This window comes from Salmo trutta, chromosome 2 (genome assembly GCF_901001165.1).
Source record: "Salmo trutta chromosome 2, fSalTru1.1, whole genome shotgun sequence".
Classification (NCBI taxonomy): Eukaryota; Metazoa; Chordata; class Actinopteri; order Salmoniformes; family Salmonidae; genus Salmo; species Salmo trutta.
Window position 1 is genome coordinate 12,489,128 of NC_042958.1, and position 24,492 is coordinate 12,513,619.

At 42.4% G+C, this 24,492-nt stretch overlaps 1 protein-coding gene across 2 annotated transcripts in view; it reads right to left on the bottom strand.

The window, feature by feature from the left end:
* Positions 1 to 1,531: 1,531 nt before the first annotated feature.
* The window catches only part of LOC115150679 (receptor activity-modifying protein 3), a 36,702-nt gene continuing 13,741 nt past the window's right edge, over positions 1,532 to 24,492 (bottom strand). Inside the window, exons 2-4 of one of the 2 annotated variants that reach the window (XM_029694195.1) lie at positions 14,272 to 14,301; positions 13,755 to 13,917; positions 1,532 to 2,945 (exon numbers count right to left, since the gene is read on the bottom strand). In XM_029694195.1, the coding sequence (XP_029550055.1) occupies positions 2,690 to 2,945; positions 13,755 to 13,917; positions 14,272 to 14,301 (449 nt within the window). In that variant the 3' untranslated portion in view covers positions 1,532 to 2,689. Of the gene's footprint in view, positions 2,946 to 13,754; positions 13,918 to 14,271; positions 14,886 to 24,492 lie in introns of those variants that run through there. The other variant, XM_029694203.1, reaches the window with a different exon arrangement.

Consider the following 24,492-nt stretch of genomic DNA (forward strand, 5'->3'; position numbering starts at 1 on the left):
ACCAATCAGGCCTTTATGGTAGTGGTTGGACGGAAGCCACTCCTCAGTAAAAGGCACATGACAGCCCGCTTGGAGTTTGCCAAAAGGCACCTAAAGACTCTTTGACCATGAGAAACAAGGTTTTCTGGTCTGATGAAACCAAGATTGACCTCTTTGGCCTGAATGGCAAACGTCACATGTGGAGGAAACCTGGCATCATCCCTACGGTGAAGCATGGTGGTGGCAGCATCATGCTCTGTGGATGTTTTTCAGCAGCAGGGACTGGGAGACTATTCAGGATTGAGGCAAAGATGAACAGAGCAAAGTACAGAGAGATCCTTCATGAAAACCAGCTCAGAGCTCTCAGGACCTTAGACTGTGGCGAATGTTCACCTTCCAACAGGACAACGACCCTAAGCACACAGCCAAGACAATGCAGAAGTGGCTTAGCGACAAGTTTCTGAATGTCCTTGAGTGGCAAAGCCAGAGTGTCACGTCCTGGCCAGTATAAGGGTTAATTGTTATTGTAGTTTGGTCAGGACGTGGCAGATGGTATTTGTTTTATGTGGTTCAGGGTGGTGTTTTTCTAGAAGGGCATTTGATTTAAGTATTCCGGGGTTTTTGGGCACTGGTTGATTTTCATGTATTCTATGTTTAGTCTAGTGTGTCTGTTTATATGTTTGGTTAATTGGGGTTGGGACTCTCAGTTGAAGGCAGGTGTTGTCTATTTGCCTTTGATTGAGAGTCCCATATATTAGGGTGTGTTTGTCATTTGTGGGAGATTGTTCCGTGTATAGCGTCAAGCCTTACAGGACTGTTTATTGTCGGTGTGTTTCTTTTTGTATACGTGTTTATTTTGGGTTTGCCTTCTTTCCTTTTAATAAAGAAGATGAGTATACACATACCTGCGGCATTTTGGTCTCATCACTACGACAACCGTGACACAGAGCTTTGACTTGAACCCGATCTAACGTCTCTGGAGAGACCTGAAAATAGCTTTGGGCTCCCAAGTGGCACAGCAGTCTAAGGAACCGCATCACTCGATGCTGTAATCGCTGCCAAAGGTGCTTCAGCAAAGTACTAAGTAAAGGGTCTGAATACGTATGTAAATGTAATATTTCATGTTTATTTTTATTTTATTTTTGGGGGAAAAAATCTAAAAACCTGTTTTTGGTTTGTCATTATGGGGATTGTGTGTAGATTGATGAGGGGAAAAAAGGATTTATCAAATTTTAGAATAAGGCTGTAACTTAACAAAATGTGGAAAAAGTCATGGTGTCTGAATACTTTCTGATGGCACTGTATAGTGTAGTTTTAAGCAGAATTGATCGCATTTAACTATGTTTACACTTGAAATGTCAAAACAATATTATTTTGTTATGACCTCTAGAAACCTTACTAATACATTTTCAGAGTTGCATAGGAGTTTTGCTTCGAACCGGTAAGGACATGTACTACATCTCAAAGATGAATGCAATTTGTAGAGGTAGGAATTGTTTGGAAAGGCAGAGGGCAGAAAGAGGCAGAACATTTCACCATGGACATGTTGATTAATAACCAAAGCAGGGCCTTATTCTAAGTCATTTAATTAAAACATTAAATAGCAGTACAGCAAATTATCTAATAGCTCCTCAATACCAAAAGTTTACTTCTGGCAAAAGGAAATGATCTCAAAATGAGTCCCTAATCTTGACAGTGATTTACGTTCCTACCTCCCACACCTCCCCGGAACGATTAAACAGCAGAATTAAATACAAATTAGCGTGAGCAGAATTCCTGCTGATGTTACACCAAATAAGCAGTGCAATCAGTGATAACAACTTCTGCGGTATTGCCACGACAACCCAGAGACATGAGAAATAATGAAGGTAGATTCAGTGTGTGCTCGCCGGCGCCCCACAAACACTGCAAGAGAACAACTGCTCTATCATAAGGTACACATATAGGGCTTGTTCACACTCAATTCCCTATATCACAAACATGTATGAACATGAAAATATGCTTTTTTGTCTGAATTTAAGCTTTGGGTTAGGCATAAGGTTAGGGATGTGGTTAAGGTTTGGGCAAAATTAAATCAGGGTTAGGGTAAAATCCATTTTTTTCTATTTTTTTATCCGTCTGTGCAGCTTGACCCGATAGTGACAGCACATAAGAACAGATGAGGAAGCGTGAAGAAGAAACAGTACTGTACAGAAAGCATGGCGGCGATACGGGATCAAAATGTAGTTTCTATACAGTAGACGGCACTGGTACAGAAAAGAACTGTACATATTCAGGTCTCAGCTTGTCTATGTTCTATTGAGAAGACTTCTTCATGAGAATATATTTAAAAGTTTAACCATGTCTTATAAATTATGATATTTAAGCAGTCCCTGGGCCTCAGTCCCATTTCATACCAAGTATCAACAATCATAAATGTCTCGTATGTGTCTTGGGTCCTTGGGTACAGTATATCTATCAAAAGGCCTTGGACAGTCCCGAGCTCGAAAAATGGAGTTTGGATGCATCTCCTTCGAAGGCGTTAAGTGGCTTCTTTTAATCCCTTCAATCCACCATAATCCTGAAATGACACAATGAACAAACAAAAGTTCCCTCCGTAGGTTCCCTACCTGTCTTCCCTAACCCAATACCTCATCTATGGTTCAATAAAGACGTTTATGGATCTCTGGACATGCTGGACAGTCACATGGGAACCAAACCAACCGACATTCTAAGCCAGGATGTCGCTGCGCTTGCTGCACCACACCACCAGCGCGATCATGGCCAGGGTGAGGAAGACAGGGATGAGGATGAGGATGGTGAGTGTGTCGTCCGGCGGGTCCACCAGGATCACCCTCTCCAGGGTGCAGTTGGAGAAGAAGTGCTTGTGGATCCGGATGATGTAGCTCTCCACCAGCGGGTTGGGCCAGTAGCAGTTGATGCGCTCGGCGTTGGTCTCCGTGCACAGCGAGAAAAGGTGGTACTCACTGCGGAGAGAGCAGAGGAACACAAAGGGTTAAAAAAAAACTGGGCATACAGGCTTTTGTTCCAATCTTGCTCTAACAGCCTATGAGCAGCTGATTAGTAGATTCAGGTGTGTTAAGGCAGAGCTGGAACAAAAGCTTGCCCTCCCAGTATCTCTCCAGGAGGGTGGTTGGCCAATCCCTGGTCCAAAGGGCAGAGGAACACAAACTGTTTAGCCGATCAGAGGGCAGAGGACCACAAAGTGATTAGCCAATCAGAAGGCAGGGTGAGGGGAATCTGGGGCCATGGATTAGACTGAAAATCATGTTCTCTGTATCTCAACATTTATTCTCTATTTCAGGGGATAAGAAGAGTTCAGGGGTCTGTTTAGCAGAATAGCTTTTACCATACGCTCAGCTACTTAGGTAGGATGTGTCTAAACTGAGAAATAGGGAGGGTTTATACCTCAAATTCTTACTCTGCAAAAAAAGTTATCTCTCTCTCTCTCTATAGATAGATAGAGGCTAAAGTCCTGCATCTTGTTTCATAATACTCTATCAGAGACTGGTTTGTGGTCTCACGTGATCGTTACATCAATCTAGTCAACAGACAAATAGGCTGGTCCCACTTTAAATGAACAACAACATATAGAGCATTCATAAAGCCTTCATAAGCACTACTTAGATACATGAGACATAGTCCACTACCTCATATACCCATAAGTATGCCCTCCTTTATAGAGTATGACACAAGCCAATAGATGATTTGTGAAGAATCTATGTAGTGCTTATGAAGCCTTTAAGAATATGTTATAAAGCCCTTGTAACTTTCTGTTTGTTTTTAAATAGGACAAATGTGTTTATTTCACTGTGGGAAATTATGGAGTAGCCATATGCCTAGGAAACTAATGACACAGACCCTGTGGCCAGATGTGTGTGTCCTCCTCATTGTTTACTTCATTAGCTACTAGTTGTACCCAGGCTGCCTCATTAGGGTCAATTTCTGTGTGTCTTACAAAGTGCACTAAAAGCAACCCATTAGAACATAAACATGACACAAATGAGCTGCACTTTCAAGGCTTGGTATAGTACACGTTTAGGCGCTAAATGGGTGATTAGAGCCGAGATAATAGCCATCTAGGTGACATGGGGTCCCAGCCATGATGCTCACCTAGCAAAACAGATCATATCAGCCCCTGTTCGATGAAACTAGTCAAAACAGATCATATCAGCCCCTGTTCGATGAAACTAGCAAAACAGATCATATCAGCCCCTGTTCGATGAAACTAGTCAAAACAGATCATATCAGCCCCTGTTCGATGAAACTAGCAAAACAGATCATATCAGCCCCTGTTCGATGAAACTAGTCAAAACAGATCATATCAGCCCCTGTTCGATGAAACTAGTCAAAACAGATCATATCAGCCCCTGTTCGATGAAACTAGTCAAAACAAGATCATATCAGCCCCTGTTCGATGAAACTAGTCAAAACAGATCATATCAGCCCCTGTTCGATGAAACTAGCAAAACAGATCATATCAGCCCCTGTTCGATGAAACTAGTCAAAACAGATCATATCAGCCCCTGTTCGATGAAACTAGTCAAAACAGATCATATCAGCCCCTGTTCGATGAAACTAGTCAAAACAGATCATATCAGCCCCTGTTCGATGAAACTAGTCAAAACAGATCATATCAGCCCCTGTTCGATGAAACTAGTCAAAACAGATCATATCAGCCCCTGTTCGATGAAACTAGTCAAGACAGATCATATCAGCCCCTGTTCGATGAAACTAGTCAAGACAGATCATATCAGCCCCTGTTCGATGAAACTAGTCAAAACAGATCATATCAGCCCCTGTTCGATGAAACTAGTCAAAACAGATCATATCAGCCCCTGTTCGATGAAACTAGTCAAGACAGATCATATCAGCCCCTGTTCGATGAAACTAGTCAAAACAGATCATATCAGCCCCTGTTCGATGAAACTAGCAAAACAGATCATATCAGCCCCTGTTCGATGAAACTAGTCAAAACAGATCATATCAGCCCCTGTTCGATGAAACTAGCAAAACAGATCATATCAGCCCCTGTTCGATGAAACTAGTCAAAACAGATCATATCAGCCCCTGTTCGATGAAACTAGTCAAAACAGATCATATCAGCCCCTGTTCGATGAAACTAGTCAAAACAAGATCATATCAGCCCCTGTTCGATGAAACTAGTCAAAACAGATCATATCAGCCCCTGTTCGATGAAACTAGCAAAACAGATCATATCAGCCCCTGTTCGATGAAACTAGTCAAAACAGATCATATCAGCCCCTGTTCGATGAAACTAGTCAAAACAGATCATATCAGCCCCTGTTCGATGAAACTAGTCAAAACAGATCATATCAGCCCCTGTTCGATGAAACTAGTCAAAACAGATCATATCAGCCCCTGTTCGATGAAACTAGTCAAGACAGATCATATCAGCCCCTGTTCGATGAAACTAGTCAAGACAGATCATATCAGCCCCTGTTCGATGAAACTAGTCAAAACAGATCATATCAGCCCCTGTTCGATGAAACTAGTCAAAACAGATCATATCAGCCCCTGTTCGATGAAACTAGTCAAGACAGATCATATCAGCCCCTGTTCGATGAAACTAGTCAAGACAGATCATATCAGCCCCTGTTCGATGAAACTAGTCAAAACAGATCATATCAGCCCCTGTTCGATGAAACTAGTCAAAACAGATCATATCAGCCCCTGTTCGATGAAACTAGTCAAGACAGATCATATCAGACCCTGTTCGATGAAACTAGTCAAGACAGATCATATCAGCCCCTGTTCGATGAAACTAGTCAAGACAGATCATATCAGCCCCTGTTCGATGAAACTAGTCAAAACAGATCATATCAGCCCCTGTTCGATGAAACTAGTCAAAACAGATCATATCAGCCCCTGTTCGATGAAACTAGTCAAAACAGATCATATCAGCCCCTGTTCGATGAAACTAGTCAAAACAGATCATATCAGCCCCTGTTCGATGAAACTAGTCAAGACAGATCATATCAGCCCCTGTTCGATGAAACTAGTCAAAACAAGTGGTTAGTTCTATATTTATCTTCAGTTTCCTCTCCAATGCCTTTCACACTAGCAGTGTGGTTTGACGTCAGCCAAACCCGTCATTGCTTTCAGAAGACCTCCACCTAAGTGCTGCAAATCGAATGAGCCTCGATCAAGCGTATAAATTGTGTCTCCATATGGACATAAGCTACCTGATTGCCGAGATAAGGGAGGTTGCTGTAAAGTCAATGGATTGGTTGTATGGTAACTCTGGAATAGCTTTTTGGCTTGGATATTATTGTAAAAAAACTATGGTAAAACACATTGACCACAGACTGAAAAGTGATGGAATATGTGAAATTAGGATTTATGTTTACCAAGAATTTGAGGCTGTGTGCTGTGTTGTCTTTTATCATTTAAAACCGGCAAAATCTTACCTATCATTAGAAGGACCAATGAATTCTTATAAAAGCTGATGTTGACTCTTTCGTAACTATTTTATTTGTATTTATTTAACCTTTATTTAAGTAGACAAGTCAGTTAAGAACAAATTCTTACTTACAATGACGGCCTACCCCGGCCAAACTCTAACCCGGACAACGCTGGGCCAATTGTGCGCCGCCCTATGGGACTCCAATCACGGCCGGTTGTGATACAGCCTGGAATTGAACCAGGATCTGTAGTGAAGCCTCTAGCACTGAGATGCAGTGCCGTAGACTGTTGTGCCACTCGGGAGCCCGACAATGGTCACATTTCCATCCACAAGGAGCATTCAAGAGGCATCTTATTAAGGGATGGATCGAAATGTACAGGATGGTTACCTGGAGGAAAATGGGGAAGTTTCATGCATTTTCAATTTCAGTCTATTTGAGGGGAGGGTCATGCCATTTGTAATTGATTGCATTTCTATATTTCTCAGAATTTGTTGCTTATTAGGCTATATATCAATGTGTGCCTGATGCCGCCCCTCATCTCTAATTCTCAGCTGAGCGCTCAATATCAAGTGTGCCTATAGGCTATTTAGTGTGGTCTCAATCAAATGATCCATAGCCTATAGGCTATAAGCTATGAAGTGCATGATCAGAGAATGGCAGCGCAAAGTTATATTTCTAAGATAGGCTATACTGTAGGTTAGTCAACTATGTTCTGTTCAGAAACTAAAAAGGTTCCGATTATATAAAGTGATCTATAACAGTATTTCCAGCAGCCCTTTACATTTGGTGTAAGAGAAGAGCTGAGGAGACGGTTATTCAGATTCAGATGTATTTCTCCTGTAAGGAAAGCGAACACGTTCCAAGCTTCCTACTCGCAATGCCAGAACAAAACCAACCCTCAATGCCAACATTACATGTCAAATTGTTGGCATGTAATATCTGCTGCCTTCGATACTGTGAACCATCAGATCCTCCTCTCCACCCTCTCCGAGTTGGGCATCTCCGGCGCGGCCCACGCTTGGATTGCGTCCTACCTGACAGGTCGCTCCTACCAGGTGGCGTGGCGAGAATCTGTCTCCGCACCACGTGCTCTCACCACTGGTGTCCCCCAGGGCTCTGTTCTAGGCCCTCTCCTATTCTCGCTATACACCAAGTCACTTGGCTCTGTCATATCCTCACATGGTCTCTCCTATCATTGCTATGCAGACGACACACAATTAATCTTCTCCTTTCCCCCTTCTGATAACCAGGTGGCGAATCGCATCTCTGCATGTCTGGCAGACATATCAGTGTGGAGGACGGATCACCACCTCAAGCTGAACCTCGGCAAGACGGAGCTGCTCTTCCTCCCGGGGAAGGACTGCCCGTTCCATGATCTCGCCATCACGGTTGACAACTCCATTGTGTCCTCCTCCCAGAGTGCTAAGAACCTTGGCGTGACCCTGGACAACACCCTGTTGTTCTCCACTAACATCAAGGCGGTGACCCGATCCTGTAGGTTCATGCTCTACAACATTCGCAGAGTACGACCCTGCCTCACACAGGAAGCGGCGCAGGTCCTAATCCAGGCACTTGTCATCTCCCGTCTGGATTACTGCAACTCGCTGTTGGCTGGGCTCCCTGCCTGTGCCATTAAACCCCTACAACTCATCCAGAACGCCGCAGCCCGTCTGGTGTTCAACCTTCCCAAGTTCTCTCACGTCACCCCGCTCCTCCGCTCTCTCCACTGGCTTCCAGTTGAAGCTCGCATCCGCTACAAGACCATGGTGCTTGCCTACGGAGCTGTGAGGGGAACGGCACCTCCGTACCTTCAGGCTCTGATCAGGCCCTACACCCAAACAAGGGCACTGCGTTCATCCACCTCTGGCCTGCTGGCCCCCCTACCTCTGCGGAAGCACAGTTCCCGCTCAGCCCAGTCAAAACTGTTCGCTGCTCTGGCACCCCTATGGTGGAACAAGCTCCCTCACGACGCCAGGACAGCGGAGTCAATCACCACCTTCCGGAGACACCTGAAACCCCACCTCTTTAAGGAATACCTAGGATAGGATAAAGTAATCCTTCTAACCACCCCCCCTTAAAAAATGTAGATGCACTATTGTAAAGTGGTTGTTCCACTGGATATCATAAGGTGAATGCACCAATTTGTAAGTCGCTCTGGATAAGAGCGTCTGCTAAATGACTTAAATGTAAATGTAAATGTAAATTCACTGCCAAACATTGCCTGGACAAATATTCTTGAAAAAATGACCTTAAAGCCTTTTGGGTCAGTTTAAATTAGCAGTGGCTTTTGAAATACATCTGAACCGTGGAGCACAGTCTCCCTGGCCACATAGAATACTTTCAGGGTGTCACACCCTGATCTGTTTCACCTGTCCTTGTGATTGTCTCCACCCCCCTGCAGGTGTCGCCCATCTTCCCCATTATCCCCTGTGTATTTATACCTGTGTTCTCTGTTTGTCCATTGCCAGTTCATCTAGTTTGTCAAGTCAACCAGCGGTTTTCTCAGCTCCCACTTTTTCCCAGTCTCGCTCTTCTCGACCCCCTGGTTTTGACCCTTGCCTGTCCTGTCTCTGAGGCTGCCTGCCGGACTACTCTGCCTGACCCTGAGCGCGCCTGCCATCCTGTACCTTTACCCCACCTCTGAATTACTGACCTCTGCCTGACCTGACCCTACCTGCCATCCTGTACCTTTGCCCCTATACTCTGGATTATTGACCCCTGCCTGCCTTGACCTGCTGTTGCCTGCCTTGACCTGTTGTTGCCTGCCTTGACCTGTTGTTGCCTGCCTTGACCTGTTGTTGCCTGCCTTGACCTGTTGTTGCCTGCCTTGACCTGTTGTTGCCTGCCTTGACCTGTTGTTGCCTGCCTTGACCTGTTGTTGCCTGCCTTGGCCTGCTGTTGTCTGCCCCTGTTGCTATAATAAACATTGTTACTTCGACAGTCTGCATCTGGGTCTTACCTTGATCCCTGATACAGGGTAAGTGAAAAATATTGGAAAGTGAAGATATTCTTTGCTGAAGCCATATAATATCCTCTTTGTAAGGTCTAGAAAGATGCTTCGGAAATTTATGAAGTCTTTATGCATGTTCTACTGTAGAAAGCCTTGATAAAGTGTTTGTTTCAAATGAGACCCTGTTTTGAAGTGTTGAGTCCAGCTTGTAAAAAACATAACCAAACAGAATTATGTCTGATTGTGTAGAGTCAATCAGGTTGGCAGAAGAATCTATGCTGCTGAAAGATTTATCATAGTCTGCATTTGCCCTTAAACGAAGAAAAAAACCCCGACATGTTTAGAGAGGGATACTTGGTGGAGGAGAGGACTTTATCACTCACATTTTAGATGGATTATTGCCAGATTGTTTTGGATTATGGTTGTTTAGGCCAATGTTTTAGCCCAGGAGATCGACCTGGGGCATGGGGGGGGGGGGGGGGGGGGGGGGACTGTTCTCTTCAAGTGATACATTTATTTTATTTCCAACTCCTGTCCCCATCTGTCCTCTCTGACTGGTTCTGTACTGACTTCATTAAATGTTTTACTAAATCACACAGACAGTAAATTCTCATTGCGTTTGTAAATGGCTGCCGGGATGCCATTTAAGGCCACTCTAACATGCACTGATGACCTTGGAGCATCTGTTAGTTGGAAGACAGACCAGGCCTGCTGATGATAATGTCCCTGTGTTAATATTCATTAGGAGGGGATGGCACCGTACCTGGCAATGGCATTCAGTCTCTGTGGGTGTTCTGCAGTGGTCCTGGCCTGCTCAGCTGTCCCATTTGCTTGACTGTGTACCCGTGGTTTGCTCATTTGAATCAATATAGCTGGCCATACATTTTAGAGAGCGTTCACTCTAACATGTACCGACGCCTCACTGACATGGCCACATGCTTTGTTTTTCTCAGCGTGGAACCACTGGCGTCTATTCATGGATGCCAAGGGAAGCCAAGCTTTCCCTTCAATTTGCAAGAGGCTGAATGTATCTCACCGGAGAAAGCATCCGAGCGAGCGAAACAGCGCCCCTCTGTATGTGTAGGCCATATATCTGATGCTGTCTGGTCAAAAAGAGTATAACATTTACTGCCTGTAGCATTGAACGCAATGGAAACCAGCGAGAATTTGGCCTCACTTGATAAAAAAAAGTACAAAATAATAGCCAATCAGCATTGAGCTAAACTGAGTGAGCTCAACTGTGAATGGTCCTGGCGGACTAAAAAACAGTGTCAATGGAATTGGCTTCAATCACATTAAGAGCCAAACGTCATTGACAGAAACAACTTGAATTATTGCCTCTCATTGTGTTGTTGTCCTCCGGTGACTAGCTAGCTAAAATGGGCACTTTCCTAAATTACCCATGGATGGAGATAAGGATTTGGACTTGTGCTTTTGCCTAATTCTCTGTACTGGCCAATGATTATAACGGTGATTCTGATCCAACCATGAATTCATACATTGTACCCCTGGCCTGAGAGGATGGAAGTTCAAATGTAGCTACATGTAGAAGGCTAACGTTAACTAGCTGGCTCATTGTTGCCCATGAAAGCAAGTTAGGCTAGCGAGCAAGCATTTTAGCCAGGTAACCTAGGACATCAAAAAATACTGTATGACAGTCAGCGACCGTTTCATCAACATGAGAGGATGACATTGGATTTCTCTACAAGTAGTGTGAGTCAACATGTTTTTTCTACTTGCATGAATGCACACACACACACACACACTCTCTCTCAGAAATCAGAACCATGGACAGCCACATCATATTTAGCTTACGTTGATTGGACAAAATTGTTTTTAATATCTTTTAGTTTTGACCGTGTTAGACTGAGCATAGGTGATGTTGAAATGGTGCTGGAATAGTGGAGGCAGCTCCTGTTTTCTTTGAGACTTGAGGTAACTCTCCGTGGTGGTAAATCAATAGTTGTTCAGTAGTCCGAAAATGTCGGAAACATTAACTTGCTTGATAATGCTGTAGGTCATGTAACTGTTATATGCAATATGCTTTGTGGACTTCACCGACAGAGGTTGCTCTCCGGTTTTGTAATGAAACAAAGGTGAGGTTTAAGTTATTCTACCACTGTATCTTGTTATTGTCTCAGCCTTAGGCCTACATATCAAGGTCGCAAGGCATATGAATTAACAGGTTATAGAGCAAACGACGCAAATATCACAATACATAGGTTGTAATATGGCTTTTTTGGGGAAGGGGCTTGGCTTCACCAGTGATTTATTTATTTTTTACCCATGCACCGCTACTACATGGAACATAAACGAGGACCACTGTTTACATCAATCCATAATCACAGATTATTGTGAAATAGACACATATCTTATTGGAAATTCATGAAAGGCACACAATTATATATATATATGTTTTTGTATTCAGTGAATTTTAATCACAGATAAAGACAGTAGGTTACTTAAGACAGAAACGATACGAGGGAGGTTGGTGGACGAGGATGAATAGACGGATGGGCATATAACATCTAGCAACCAAAAGATTGCATGTTCGAATCTCATCACTGATAACTTTTTCATTTTAGCTAATTAGCAACTTTGTAACTACTTCCTACTTTTTAGCTACTATGTAACTACTTCGCATGTTATCTAACCCTTCCCCTAACCCTAACCTTAACCATTTAACTCCTTAGCTAGCATGTTAGCTAACCCTTCCCCTAACCCTAACCTTAACCATTTAACTCCTTAGCTAGCATGTTAGCTAACCCTTCCCCTAACCCTAACCCTAACCATTTAACTCCTTAGCTAGCATGTTAGCTAACCCTAACTTTGACCCGTAAACCTAACCTTAACCCCTAACTTGATAGTGTGTTGGTTTACATAAAGGTCCTTCACATTCTCCCTTTTTCAATTTCTGTGTCTCTCTCGCTCTCTTTCATCAGAGTGCCACAAACTCCCTGGAGATGTCCATGAGAATACATGTCTCATGAATAACACATTAACAAATACTGTAAACATCATTCTCAAATGCTCCTCATGAAAAAGCTGGTATGTATGGTAATGGCTGTCTCGCGAAGAGAGTAATGTCTTGACAATATGAGCTACTGGACAATGTTATAAGAGGTATTGTACTAGGTACAATATACGTGTATTCTTCCTAGAATTCCTTATCTAAAGCTTCAAGTGTATCATGTTTATATTCTTCACAGATAAAGCACAGTGTAAACTTAGCATCAAATAAAGCTTGTGCCCTGTTGAAATAAACAGATTGGAACTTTCAATGGCTGGTTATTACAAAAGGCCTTATGGTCCAACTTCTGTCGAAACCCTGTCTGTGGAAGATGGGGGTTACATGTATGTTTTCCTTACATCCAATATCTGTAAATATGGTCTGACTACCACATGGAATGTTGATCTCCCAATCGGGACTCCCCACGAAGAAGTAATAGAGACAGTTAATTTCCACAGAAACCGTGTGAGATGGCCACAAAGTGACTCGCAATGTTTTGATGGGCTAAAGAACAATGTCCATGGACACGTTCATTCTAGGAACGGAGCAGGCTTTGCTGACACTAGGAGAAAGAGGGAAGGGTTCTTGGAAATGGCCGTTTCATCCCTATTACATTCTGTCATTCATGCTGAATTCTATTGAGGCTTAATCGAATCAAATAGGGGAAAAATCAATGTCAGACCTCTGAATCCCCAGCACAATTATTTACATAACACTGACATTTACAGAGGGACATTTTTCTAGTGTTGATTTGTCTGTGTATGTGTGTTTGCGTGTGTGTGTGTGAACGGTTGAAGGGTGTTAGAGAACCATGCTGGGTCAGCCAGCAGGCGCAGATGCTGCTCATTGGCCAGGGGGGAATTAACACTGAGCAGGTCCAGCCAGGCAAATAGCCCCCTGGATCTACTATGCCAACAGGCATCTGGATTCCAATCGCCTGTTCACACACAAATAGTCAGATAGTGGGCGCAGAATCATGGTACGTTATATTTATTTAATTTTTTACTAGACTACCTACACTGCAATACAGTATTCTTTGATTCCTCCTACAGTGTGTCTTAATTGTTCTATTTAAAATAATATTTTCAACAATTTATGTTCTGAGCTTCCCCAAAATGTTGTACAACAATGTTAGTGCATTTAATCATTTTAATTGAAATGTGTTTTATTTTGGCTTCAAGTTCCAAATCTTAGACTGCATCCAAAAGCTAAAAGTTTACCAACTGGTGTAGTGGGATTACACAGGTTTTGCTTGCTGGAAGTAATCCTACCTTTGCATTCTGACATGGATTAATATAACAGTTATACTGAGTGCCCTTAAGAGCTGGGGCAGTGCATAAATAGATGGACTCTTAGGCTTGTTCTGAAAGGGCGGGGAGTCTTTTACCTGATGAAGTGTGTTAAGTTGCACCAGTTCTGGGGATCCACGTGGTCCATCTTTCGCTTGAATTCCTCCCCACACACCTCCATCTCCCACAGTAGCTGGGTCTCGTTGCACAGAGCCACACTAGGCCTTCGTGGTATAGACTCAACATTGATATTCTCTGTGGCTGCAAGACATAAAAAGGTCCAAATTAGAAGGGAAAAAAACACAGCCTTTAATGTTCCACAGTAGTATTAGGGTTGTCTTCATTAGGGAAAGCGACAGAAAAAGTACTACAACTGAAAATGTGGTGTTTCTTAATGGGTGAACATACTGTAACTGAATCTATTGTTATTACAAAAAGTGGCTATAACTTCTGGCACAGGGTAAGTCAGAAGTAAGGAATGTACATTTTATCAATTTTGCCAAATATTATTGGCACAAGGTTAAAAACGACTTCTTGTAAAAAGTAGTGCATTTGTAAGCCGTGCTGCACAGTGTTTCATGTCTTCAGAAGGAGATGTAAGCTAAACCTCCTTACCTGACAATCCTCTTGTCATCCAAGAGTTCACTGTCAAAGACAAAATCACACAGGAACATGAAACAGAGTTACTGGTCATGACAAGTCTCAGTTATGCTTGATTACATGTAGAACCATCATTAAACGCTGTTGACAAAACACTGAAACCTACCGCAACTGAAACCTATGCGGAACTTTTAACATAAAACTTACCATTTGACCAGGTGGCCATTAAATTTACAATTCCAAACACATCCTGGCAAAAAAATAAAATAATGAATCCTAAGTTCATGTAACAGTGGTTTGAGCACGGTTGACTAAATTAAGCTTAGAATAACCGTCATTAAGGAGTTTTCTGGTACAAATGCCAAGCTGTCAGCTGTTGGTGCTGCTGGGTTATTATAATGTTGAAGCTGAGGAGAGGGCAATAGCTAGTACCCTTTTCACATTATCGTGTCGACCTGAACCAAACCGTGCTGGCAAAGATATTTACTTTCACATTGTCCTTTTCAGCAGGATTCCAGCAACTAATGTGGATGCGTAACCAAGGACAGCTCAGTACAGTTCGGTTAGCTCTGCTTGGTTTCGGCTCAGTATTGTGAAAAGCTCTAAACTTAACTATATATACTGCTCAAAAAAATAAAGGGAACACTAAAATAACACATCCTAGATCTGAATGAATGAAATAATCTTATTAAATACTTTTTTCTTTACATAGTTGAATGTGCTGAGAACAAAATCACACAAAAATAATCAATGGAAATCCAATTTATCAACCCATGGAGGTCTGGATTTGGAGTCACACTCAAAATTAAAGTGGAAAACCACACTACAGGCTGATCCAACTTTGATGTAATGTCCTTAAAACAAGTCAAAATGATGCTCAGTAGTGTGTGTGGCCTCCACGTGCCTGTATGACCTCCCTACAACGCCTGGGCATGCTCCTGATGAGGTGGCGGATGGTCTCCTGAGGGATCTCCTCCCAGACCTGGACTAAAGCATCCGCCAACTCCTGGACAGTCTGTGGTGCAACGTGGCATTGGTGGATGGAGCGAGACATGATGTCCCAGATGTGCTCAATTGGATTCAGGTCTGGGGAACGGGCGGGCCAGTCCATAGCATCAATGCCTTCCTCTTGCAGGAACTGTTGACACACTCCAGCCACATGAGGTCTAGCACTGTCTTGCATTAGGAGGAACCCAGGGCCAACCGCACCAGCATATGGTCTCACAAGGGGTCTGAGGATCTCATATCGGTACTTAAGTGTATGTAAACTTCCGACTTCAATTATATATATAATTGAAGTCGGAAGTTTACATACACATTAAGTGTATGTAAACTTCCGACTTCAATTATATATATAATTGAAGTCGGAAGTTTACATACACTTAAGTACCGATGGAGTCATTAAAACTCGTTTTTCAACCTCTCCACAAATTTCTTGTTAACAAACTATAGTTTGGCAAGTCAGTTAGGACATCTACTTTATGCATGACACAAGTAATTTTTCCAACAATTGTTTACAGACAGATTATTTCACTTATAATTCACTGTATCACAATTCCAGTGGGTCAGAAGTTTACATACACTAAGTTGAATGTGCCTTTAAACAGCTTGCAAAATTCCAGATAATGATGTCATGGCTTTAGAAGCTTACGATAGGCTAATTGACATCATTTGAGTCAATTGGAGGTGTACCTGGGGATGTATTTCAAGGCCTACCTTCAAACTCAGTACCTCTTTGCTTGACATCATGGGAAAATCAAAATAAATCAGCCAAGACCTCAAATTGTAGACCTCCGCAAGTCTGGTTCATCCTTGGGAGCAATTTCCAAATGCCTGAAGGTACCACGTTCATCGGTACAAACAATAGTACGCAAGTATAAACACCATGGGACCACGCAGCCATCATACCGCTCAGGAAGGAGACGCGTTCTGTCTCCTAGAGATGAACGTACTTTGGTGCAAAAAGTGCAAATAAATCCCAGAACAACAGCAAAGGACCTTGTGAAGATGCTGGAGGAAACAGGTACAAAGTATCTATATCCACAGTAAAATGAGTCCTATATCGACATAACCTGAAAGGCCGCTCAGCAAGGAAGAAGCCACTGCTCCAAAACTGCCATGAAATTTCCAATGCACCCAGGGACCGCTGAAAGAGAGAGCAGAAGACACCGCTCAGCTGAGTGGAACAGTGTTTCAAGACACGACCACTTACGTTATCAGGCCCCGGTCTCTTTTGTTCTCTTTTGCTTTTGAACACTCGTTGTACGACTTCCTCATCGATGACAAGCGTGCTCTTGGTTGCCATGACATCCTCTTCCAGACGAGCCAGGGCAGCGGGGGTGACCCCTGTTTCAAAGCGGGTGAAGAACTTGTTTAGTTCATTGGCTGTAGAGAGGCACACCCTCTCATCCAGGCAGGGATCAATACGTTGCCTACTTTTTGAATGGGGAGTTTGCCATATTCTTAATGCTCAATCAGGCAGACTGAGAGTCTCCCTGTAACATTATCTGTTGCACCTTGTCCTTTTACTGGAATCTCGCCTTTTTTATCTCTTTCTTCACCTCTCTCTGTACCTCTTTTTTTGGTGGATTCCCAGAGGCACCCACCTGTTTCTTCTTATAAAGCACCACCTTCAATTCTTTGGTCACCCATGGTTTGTTGTTAGGAAATATCTTACATGTTTTTTTTGGAGATCACCAAATCAACACAGAATTCAATATAGCCAGGTATTACATTAGTCAACTCGTTCAGGTCAGCTGATGATTCTTCAAATACACTCCAGGTGGTACAATCAAAGCATCCCTGCAATTGATCAATACTGTCATTGTCCCACACCTGTATATGTTTTTCCACCACCTCCCTTTTGAGTAACTGTCTATAAGTTGGTCGTAGAAGACCAGTATTATGATCTGATCCACTCAGTGGAGGTCTGGCCAAGGATGAATATGCTTTGGAGATCGAGCCGTAACATAAGTCAATGATCTTATGTTTTCCTTGTTAGACAAGTCACATACTGGGTGTAAGTACTCAAATTGCGCTTAAGAGTACAGCTGTGGAAATCCCCCATTGGGGGCATCGGGGAAAATCACATCAAGCTCTTGAGTGAGGTTAAAAATTATGTCAGCTGCATTGACACTTTGCTCTTGGATGGATATAAACAACTGTCAGAAAATGCTGGGGGAACTCACAGGGGAGGTAGAAGGGGCGTAGTGACACTCATAGTAGCTCTATATCAGGAGTGCAGATTGTTTTCCTGACAATCGTAGTTTTACACCATCTATCATTCATCAGAACACAGACTCTGCCTCCGTGCTCCTTACCAGAAGCTTCACTGTCTCTGTCCATACGAGTGATGGTGAATACGTTAGGGTTGACTTCAGAGTCGGGCACCGCCTCCGACAGCCAAGTTTCAGAAAAGGCCATTACACAGGCCTCCCTGTATTCATATAGATACTGTGAGTTTGCCCACAATTCGTAAGTTTTTCCCTTAAGCGATTGGACATTGGAGAGCAGGATAGTTGGAAGCGGAATCTTTGTTTTGTTCCTTCTCAACCTCTGCCGCACACCGCCTTTCCTGCCCCTTTTCCTCTTCCTACTTAATAATCCTTCACCCAGGTTGTTTTGTCTCATGATCTCTGCAGGTGTGTCCCCTTTGATCTGTTCTCCCGAACGTGAGTTATTACATTGTAAGAGTTTCTGCTGTTGCGGATGTGTGGTGCCGCCGACTTTCTCATAGATTCGCATGCTGTTTCAGGTACCAGCAAAGGGAATCCAAGTAGGAGAATAATCCACTGTACACACTTCATGTCGCACTACCGTAGCCTAATCGGTAATCCGATGCAACATAAAACATTATTAAACTACTAAAAGCAAAGCAACAAAAACGGACGAGTTTAAACAACGAACAAGGAACAAACAAACGCTGTAGGGCACCATTGGACAGGACAGGACAGGATAGGATAGGAGGTGGAACAATTCTCTGCGCTTTCAGTGCAGTGTTTCCCAAATCTCTCCTTGGGGAGCCCCAGATGTTTCACAATTCTGTTGTAACCCTGAACTAGCACACAAGATTTAACTAGACAAGGGCTTGATGATTAGCTGACGAGTTTAATTAGGTGACAGAGTGGAAATCCACAACCCTCTGCACCGTAACACAACATAGTCCAGAAGCACCTTCTGGTTGTGGGGAGATGGTACTTGTAGGTCTCAGGAAGACCGTAGCGTTTCCCTTAACCATCCTCTACACTAGCTCTGGGAATAGATCAAATACATGTGGCGGGAATCCCTGAGGAGAGGTTTGAGAAATGCTGCTTAGCGGGCATATTCTACCACAGCACAGCACAGAGAGACAGAGAGGGAGGCAAGTCGATATGGCGCAGCGTGAAACCCCCAGTCCGACTCCATGCAGTGTCTGTTGTTTGGCGCTGGTGCTGGCACTGCCAAGTGTGGGACACACATAATCAATCTTCCATCCTCCGCCCTGACCCAGCTGCTTGTTTGCTTCAATAAGCCTGTGTAGCAATCCTGTTAAGTGGGACAGCTGTCCAAAACTGGAGCACCACTGAAGGACCTACTAGAGAATACACACGTAAACACACACACACTCACACTCTCGCTCATTCGTTTCGTTTTCACCTCAGACTTTCCTTGTCTCACTCTCCCACCATTATCTCCCTATTATAACTACAATGATACCAGTACCTCAATGATACCAGGCAGTAAAATGTTTGTCCTTGTTTTTCCTTGTTTTTCCTTCAAGTGCCAGTCGTAAGCCCCAATTCAAACAATCACAGATAAAGGTAAACCGCACTGCAGGTTCACTTAGAATATCTATGTTGTACCAGAGCTGCTAAGCACATTAAAACAGATATCTTCGTAGACTTTGTCATTGTTCTATATTGAATCGTAAACACAACTGCCCTTAAGAAACAGTCTAAGCATTCTGAGTGAACACAAAGTTTAGATTTTTCCTTCATATGTGATTACAAAAACCATCCTGTTCAGTTCAGTCTCAACCAGGGGATAACTGTTGTTGAGCAGCCAAGTTAAATTTAGCAATTTCTTCCTGCAGGATATGTGTTCAAAGCATAGAGGTCTGTGATTGCTACGCCTGATAACTTCAAACAGTAGCAGGGCATGACGCGAATACAGGGTTGCGTCACATTTGTTTTTAATGCCAAACCTTCAGTGTTACCCCCCCTCTCTTCCCCTTCCCCCTGCCAAACCTTAAATACTATTTGCATTCCCAGCCTGGCATCAACGCCATGCTAAATATACTTTAGGTATTTCTGAGCACCTCCAAGACGTATCATGGTCTAATCCGCAACAGTCTAGAAATCCAAAGGCTGCATTTTCGTGTCGCGGACAACTGTAGCATTTTAGCTAACCTTCCCTAATCATTATTCTAAACATTACCCAATTCACCTAACCTGCTACATAAATTCATCTAACCATGTGTCGTTTAAGTTCTTCTAACATTTGTCGTTAGTTTCCCTAACCGCCACCGTAAATTATCCCCTTAATTTTCCTGCAAGAGTCAACCTGGTCTCAGATAAATAGGTCTGCCAAGAAGGCCTCCAAAATGTATGAAAAATTATTTCATCCAATTCGTATGATTTTGTACAACCAGGAAAGGCGTATCATATACTTTTCTCTCTGCTACCGCACGGCAAGTTGTACCGATGGACCAAGTCTGAAACCAACAGGACCCTGAACAGCTTCTACCCCCAAGCCATGAGACAGTTAAATAGCTACCTGAAATAACTATTTAGCAATCTGCATTGATCGTTTTTGCACTCATCACATACGCTGCTGCTACTGTTTATTATACCTAGTTAGAGTGCCTTTATAAAGTATTCATACCCCTTGACTTATTACACATTTTGTTGTTACAGCCTGAATTCAAAATGGATTAAATACAGTTTTTTCTCACCCATCTACGCACAGTACCTCATAATGATAAGGTGAAAACATGTTTTAAGAAAATGTTGCACATTTATTGAAAATTAAGTACAGAAATATAAATATTCACACCCCTGAGTCAGTAATTTGTAGAAGCACCTTTGGCAGTGACTACAGCTGTGGGTCTTTCTCGGTAAGTCTCTAAGAGCTTTCCACACCTGGATTGTGCAGCATTTGCCCATTATACTTTCAAAATTCTTCAAGCTCTGTCAAATTGGTTGTTGAGCATTGCTAGACAAACATTGTCAGGTCTTGCCATAGATTTTCAAGTAGATTTAAGTCAAAACTAACTCGGCCACTCAGGAATATTCACTGTCTTCTTGGTAAGCAACTCCAGTGTACATTTGGCCTTGTGTTTTAGGTTATTGTCCTTCTAAAAGGTGAATTCATCTCCCAGTGTCTGGTGGAAAGCTGAACCCTGTTTTCCTCTAGGATTTTGCCTCCATCCAGTTTCATTTTCATGCTGATAAACTCCCCAGCCCTTAAGGATTATAAGCATACCCATAACATGATGCAGCCACCAATATGCTTGAAAATATGGCGAGTGATACTCAGCAATGTGTTGTATTGGATTTGCCCCAAACATAACACTTACTATTCAGAACAAAAAGGGAATTGCTTTGCCACATTTTTTTGCAGTATTGCTTTAGTGCCTTATTGCAAACCGGATGCATGTTTTTTAAATATTTTATTCTGTACAGGTTTCCTTCTTTTCACTCTGTCAATTAGGTTAGTATTATGGAGTATCTGCAATGTTGTTGATCCATTCTCAGTTTTCTCCTATCACAGCCATTAATCTCTAAAACATGTAACTTTTTTAAAGTCACCATTGACCTCAAATCACTGAGCAGTTTCCTTCTTTTCTGACAACTGAGTTAGGAAGGACGCCTGTATCTTTGTAGTGGCTGGGTGTATTGATACACCATTCAAAGTGTATGTAATAACTTCACCATGCTCAAAGGGATATTCAATGTATGCTTTTCTTCTTTTTTTACCCATCTACCAATAGGTGCCCTTTGCAAGGCATTGGAAAACCTCCATGGCCTTTGTGGTTTAATCTGTGTTAGAAATTCAGTGCTTGACTGAGGGAGGGACCTTACAGATAATTGTATGTGTGGGGTACAGAGATGACGTAGTCATTCAAAAATCATACTAAACACTATTATTAATGTGACTTGTTAAGCAAATCTTTACTCCTGAACTTATTTAGGCTTGCCATAACAAAGGGGTTGAATACTTATTGACAAGACATTTCAGCTTTAAATGTTTCATTCATTTGCAAACATTTCAAAAACATAATTCCACTTTGACATTATGGGATATTGTGTGTAGGCCAGTGATTAAAAAAAATCTAAATTGGATCCATTTTAAATTCAAGTTGTAACACAACAAAATGTGGAAGAAGTCAAGGGGTGTGAATACTTTCTGAAGGCACTGCATACAGTATGTACATATCTACAGTACCTCAATTACCTTGTACCCCTGCACATCAACTCGGTACTGGTAAACCGTGTATATAGCCAAGTTATCGTTACTCATTGTGCATTTATTACTTATTTATTACTACTTTATTATCATTACATGTTATTACTTTTCTATTATTTCTCTATTTTCTTTCTTTCTGCGTTGTTGGAAAGGGCTGTCAGTTTATGAAGTTTGTCACGAATAACATTTGATTTGAAATTTTATTTGATACTATACGTCCTCTAATTCGTATGATATTGTACGACCACTATTCCATTCATAATGTAGCCTAACGTAACGTAACATATCATACTAATGGAGTGTATAGCTTTATGTACAGAATAGTACAAATTGCCCATGAGACCATGTTGGCATCTAAAGACAAAAGGGCACTAGGCATCCCTTATACGCACACAGTGCTCCCCCCACCATTGTATAGGTGGCTCACGGCTCTCTTTCCCCCTACCTGAAAGAGTTTCAATTGACAGATTTGGTTTCCAATTGGTCTGGAAATTGCTTTGGGGGCCTTTGCACCTCGCCTGAAATGTCTGGAAGGGAAACACGAATGACACTCAATGTCATGGAAACCACTGTATTCCTAAAGGTTGGGAATTCATGTGCTATTTCACTCTTTCCCTCCCGTGTCACACTTCAGTGATGGTTTTGCAAAGATACGCCAGGACCAAAATACAATCTAACAATCGATCCAGTACGAGGTAGCTCTGAGTACACACCATGAAAATGAAATCTCTCTGATAAACCTACACTGCCACACTGAATCTTTGACGGCTGTTCTTGTGGAAAGTAGAAAAACAGTCTTACGGTGCCACTTTGAACCAACAAGTTATAAAGTCTTTATAAAGCATTCATAAGCACTTCATGACCACTAAATACATGTTTCACATTAGGACAAGTCATACTACATAAAGGGTGATATAAAAGGTCCTTATGTCTAGTGTTTTCCAAATGTGGCATAACCCTTTTGCTACTTTGGCTGCCTTCATCTTTACTGTAGCCTTGTATCCTCTCACTTGGCAATAGGATGACATGGTTTATGAGAAGCAGCAACTAGAAAGCTGAAGTCTCACACTGAATAATAGGCGTCTCTTGATATTCATGGTTTACATTTCCACAGCAGTTACAGGGCCAAATACATCATTAATGGAGAAATGCAGCTTTTATAAGCCTCCAGCTAGAAAGCCTTGTCTGTGTCTCTTCCACACTACAAGGATATCAAAAAGCTGAGAAATCCATTTGCATCCTGTCTCGAAAGAAAATAAACATTATTCTAGGGCAGGAAAAACTAAAATAGATATGAGCTATAAAAGAAGATGCTGTTTTCACATTGTAGAGACAGTATCGTAATTAGTTTCTTCCTAGCAACCACATAATCCATTTACAGTAGCAGCAGTCTAAGATAGAAGCCACACCTCCAAGACCTAAAACATGCCAGGTTCAGATGATAAAAATAGAATACAGCATTATGCCAAGTGCAGGGCCATCAAGCATAACACTTCCCATTAGGTTTCATCTTCATGGGGACATTGTTGAGACTCTGAAGTCTTGTCAACACCTCCCCGCACCTCACCCCTCCATGTGCCTAATATAGTCCTGTGGTTGAAACACTTAAGACCTTGAAGGTAGAGAATGTCGACTGAAGCATGAAATACAAAGGCTTCACCTTGTCACATTGCCATGTTCCTGAATTGCACACTTGTCTGGCATATACATATTCATATTCTTTACACAGATATCCACTTAAAGCTGAGTGTATGAGTGTGATGAAGTGGGGTGAAAAATGTAGCTACTGCAACAATTGAGTACGTACAGTAGTGGGGCTTAGGCAGACTAACTGTTTGAGCTTCAGATCATCTTTAGGTGAAGTAATATGATGTAATGAGTCTGTGTTCGGAATATGGGAGGCAAGGAAAGAACAGATACTGTAGATTCTAGCATATTCACATTGACTGACAAGCCAGAAGGGTTCCCATTAGAAATACCTCATAATATTTGCCTGCCTTGTTACTACTAATACACTATACATCTAGAAAAACAGTAACGGGCACATTACAGATGGAAGGGGGGGTTGTGACATGACATGACGTCATTATGGTATGTTAGTCTACATCCTTCTTGATTAGCTTCCTTGTTATAAGCCGAGGAATGTTAATTTGGAGACATTTCTCAGAGACCATGACCAGGCTTAATTAAAAGTGCTAATTTCTCAAATGTGATAGTTCTAATCTCCCAGCCATTTCCTTGAGGCTGCTTGAGGTTAACACAGGGCCAGACCCAGAATGTAATCAGAAAAGTACCCGTCTGTACTCTGCCAACTACTGTATCTGTAGGGGTCAAGACGTCATTCTTCGCTGGGCCCTGGAGTCGAGGACACTTACTCACCCTGCCAAGTACAGCTCCAGCTGTTAAAAAAAAGGACAACACTACTGCTCCCCCTTCCCTTGGCCGTATGGCTGTCTGTCTGTAGAGAGGAAGGCTCTTTGGCTCCATCTCAACTCACTGTATGCTTCTGTTGGTGCTTAACGTCATCATTGCTAATGTTGACCTATCGCTTTTCTATTACTCTGAAGTTGAGCTGGAGATTTGTGCATTTGTTTTTGCTCAAGCTCTGTGGCTGATTACTTGAGAAAAACAAAAAATCTAAAGATCAATGAAGACAAATTGTCTACTGGGTTACATGGGAAGATGTCATAGCGAGAAAGAGAGAGAGAGTGTGTGCATGTGAGAAAGAGAGACATATACTGTAGACCTATTTTCTTAAGATAGATGTGGGTGTATAGTAGGACTACGTGG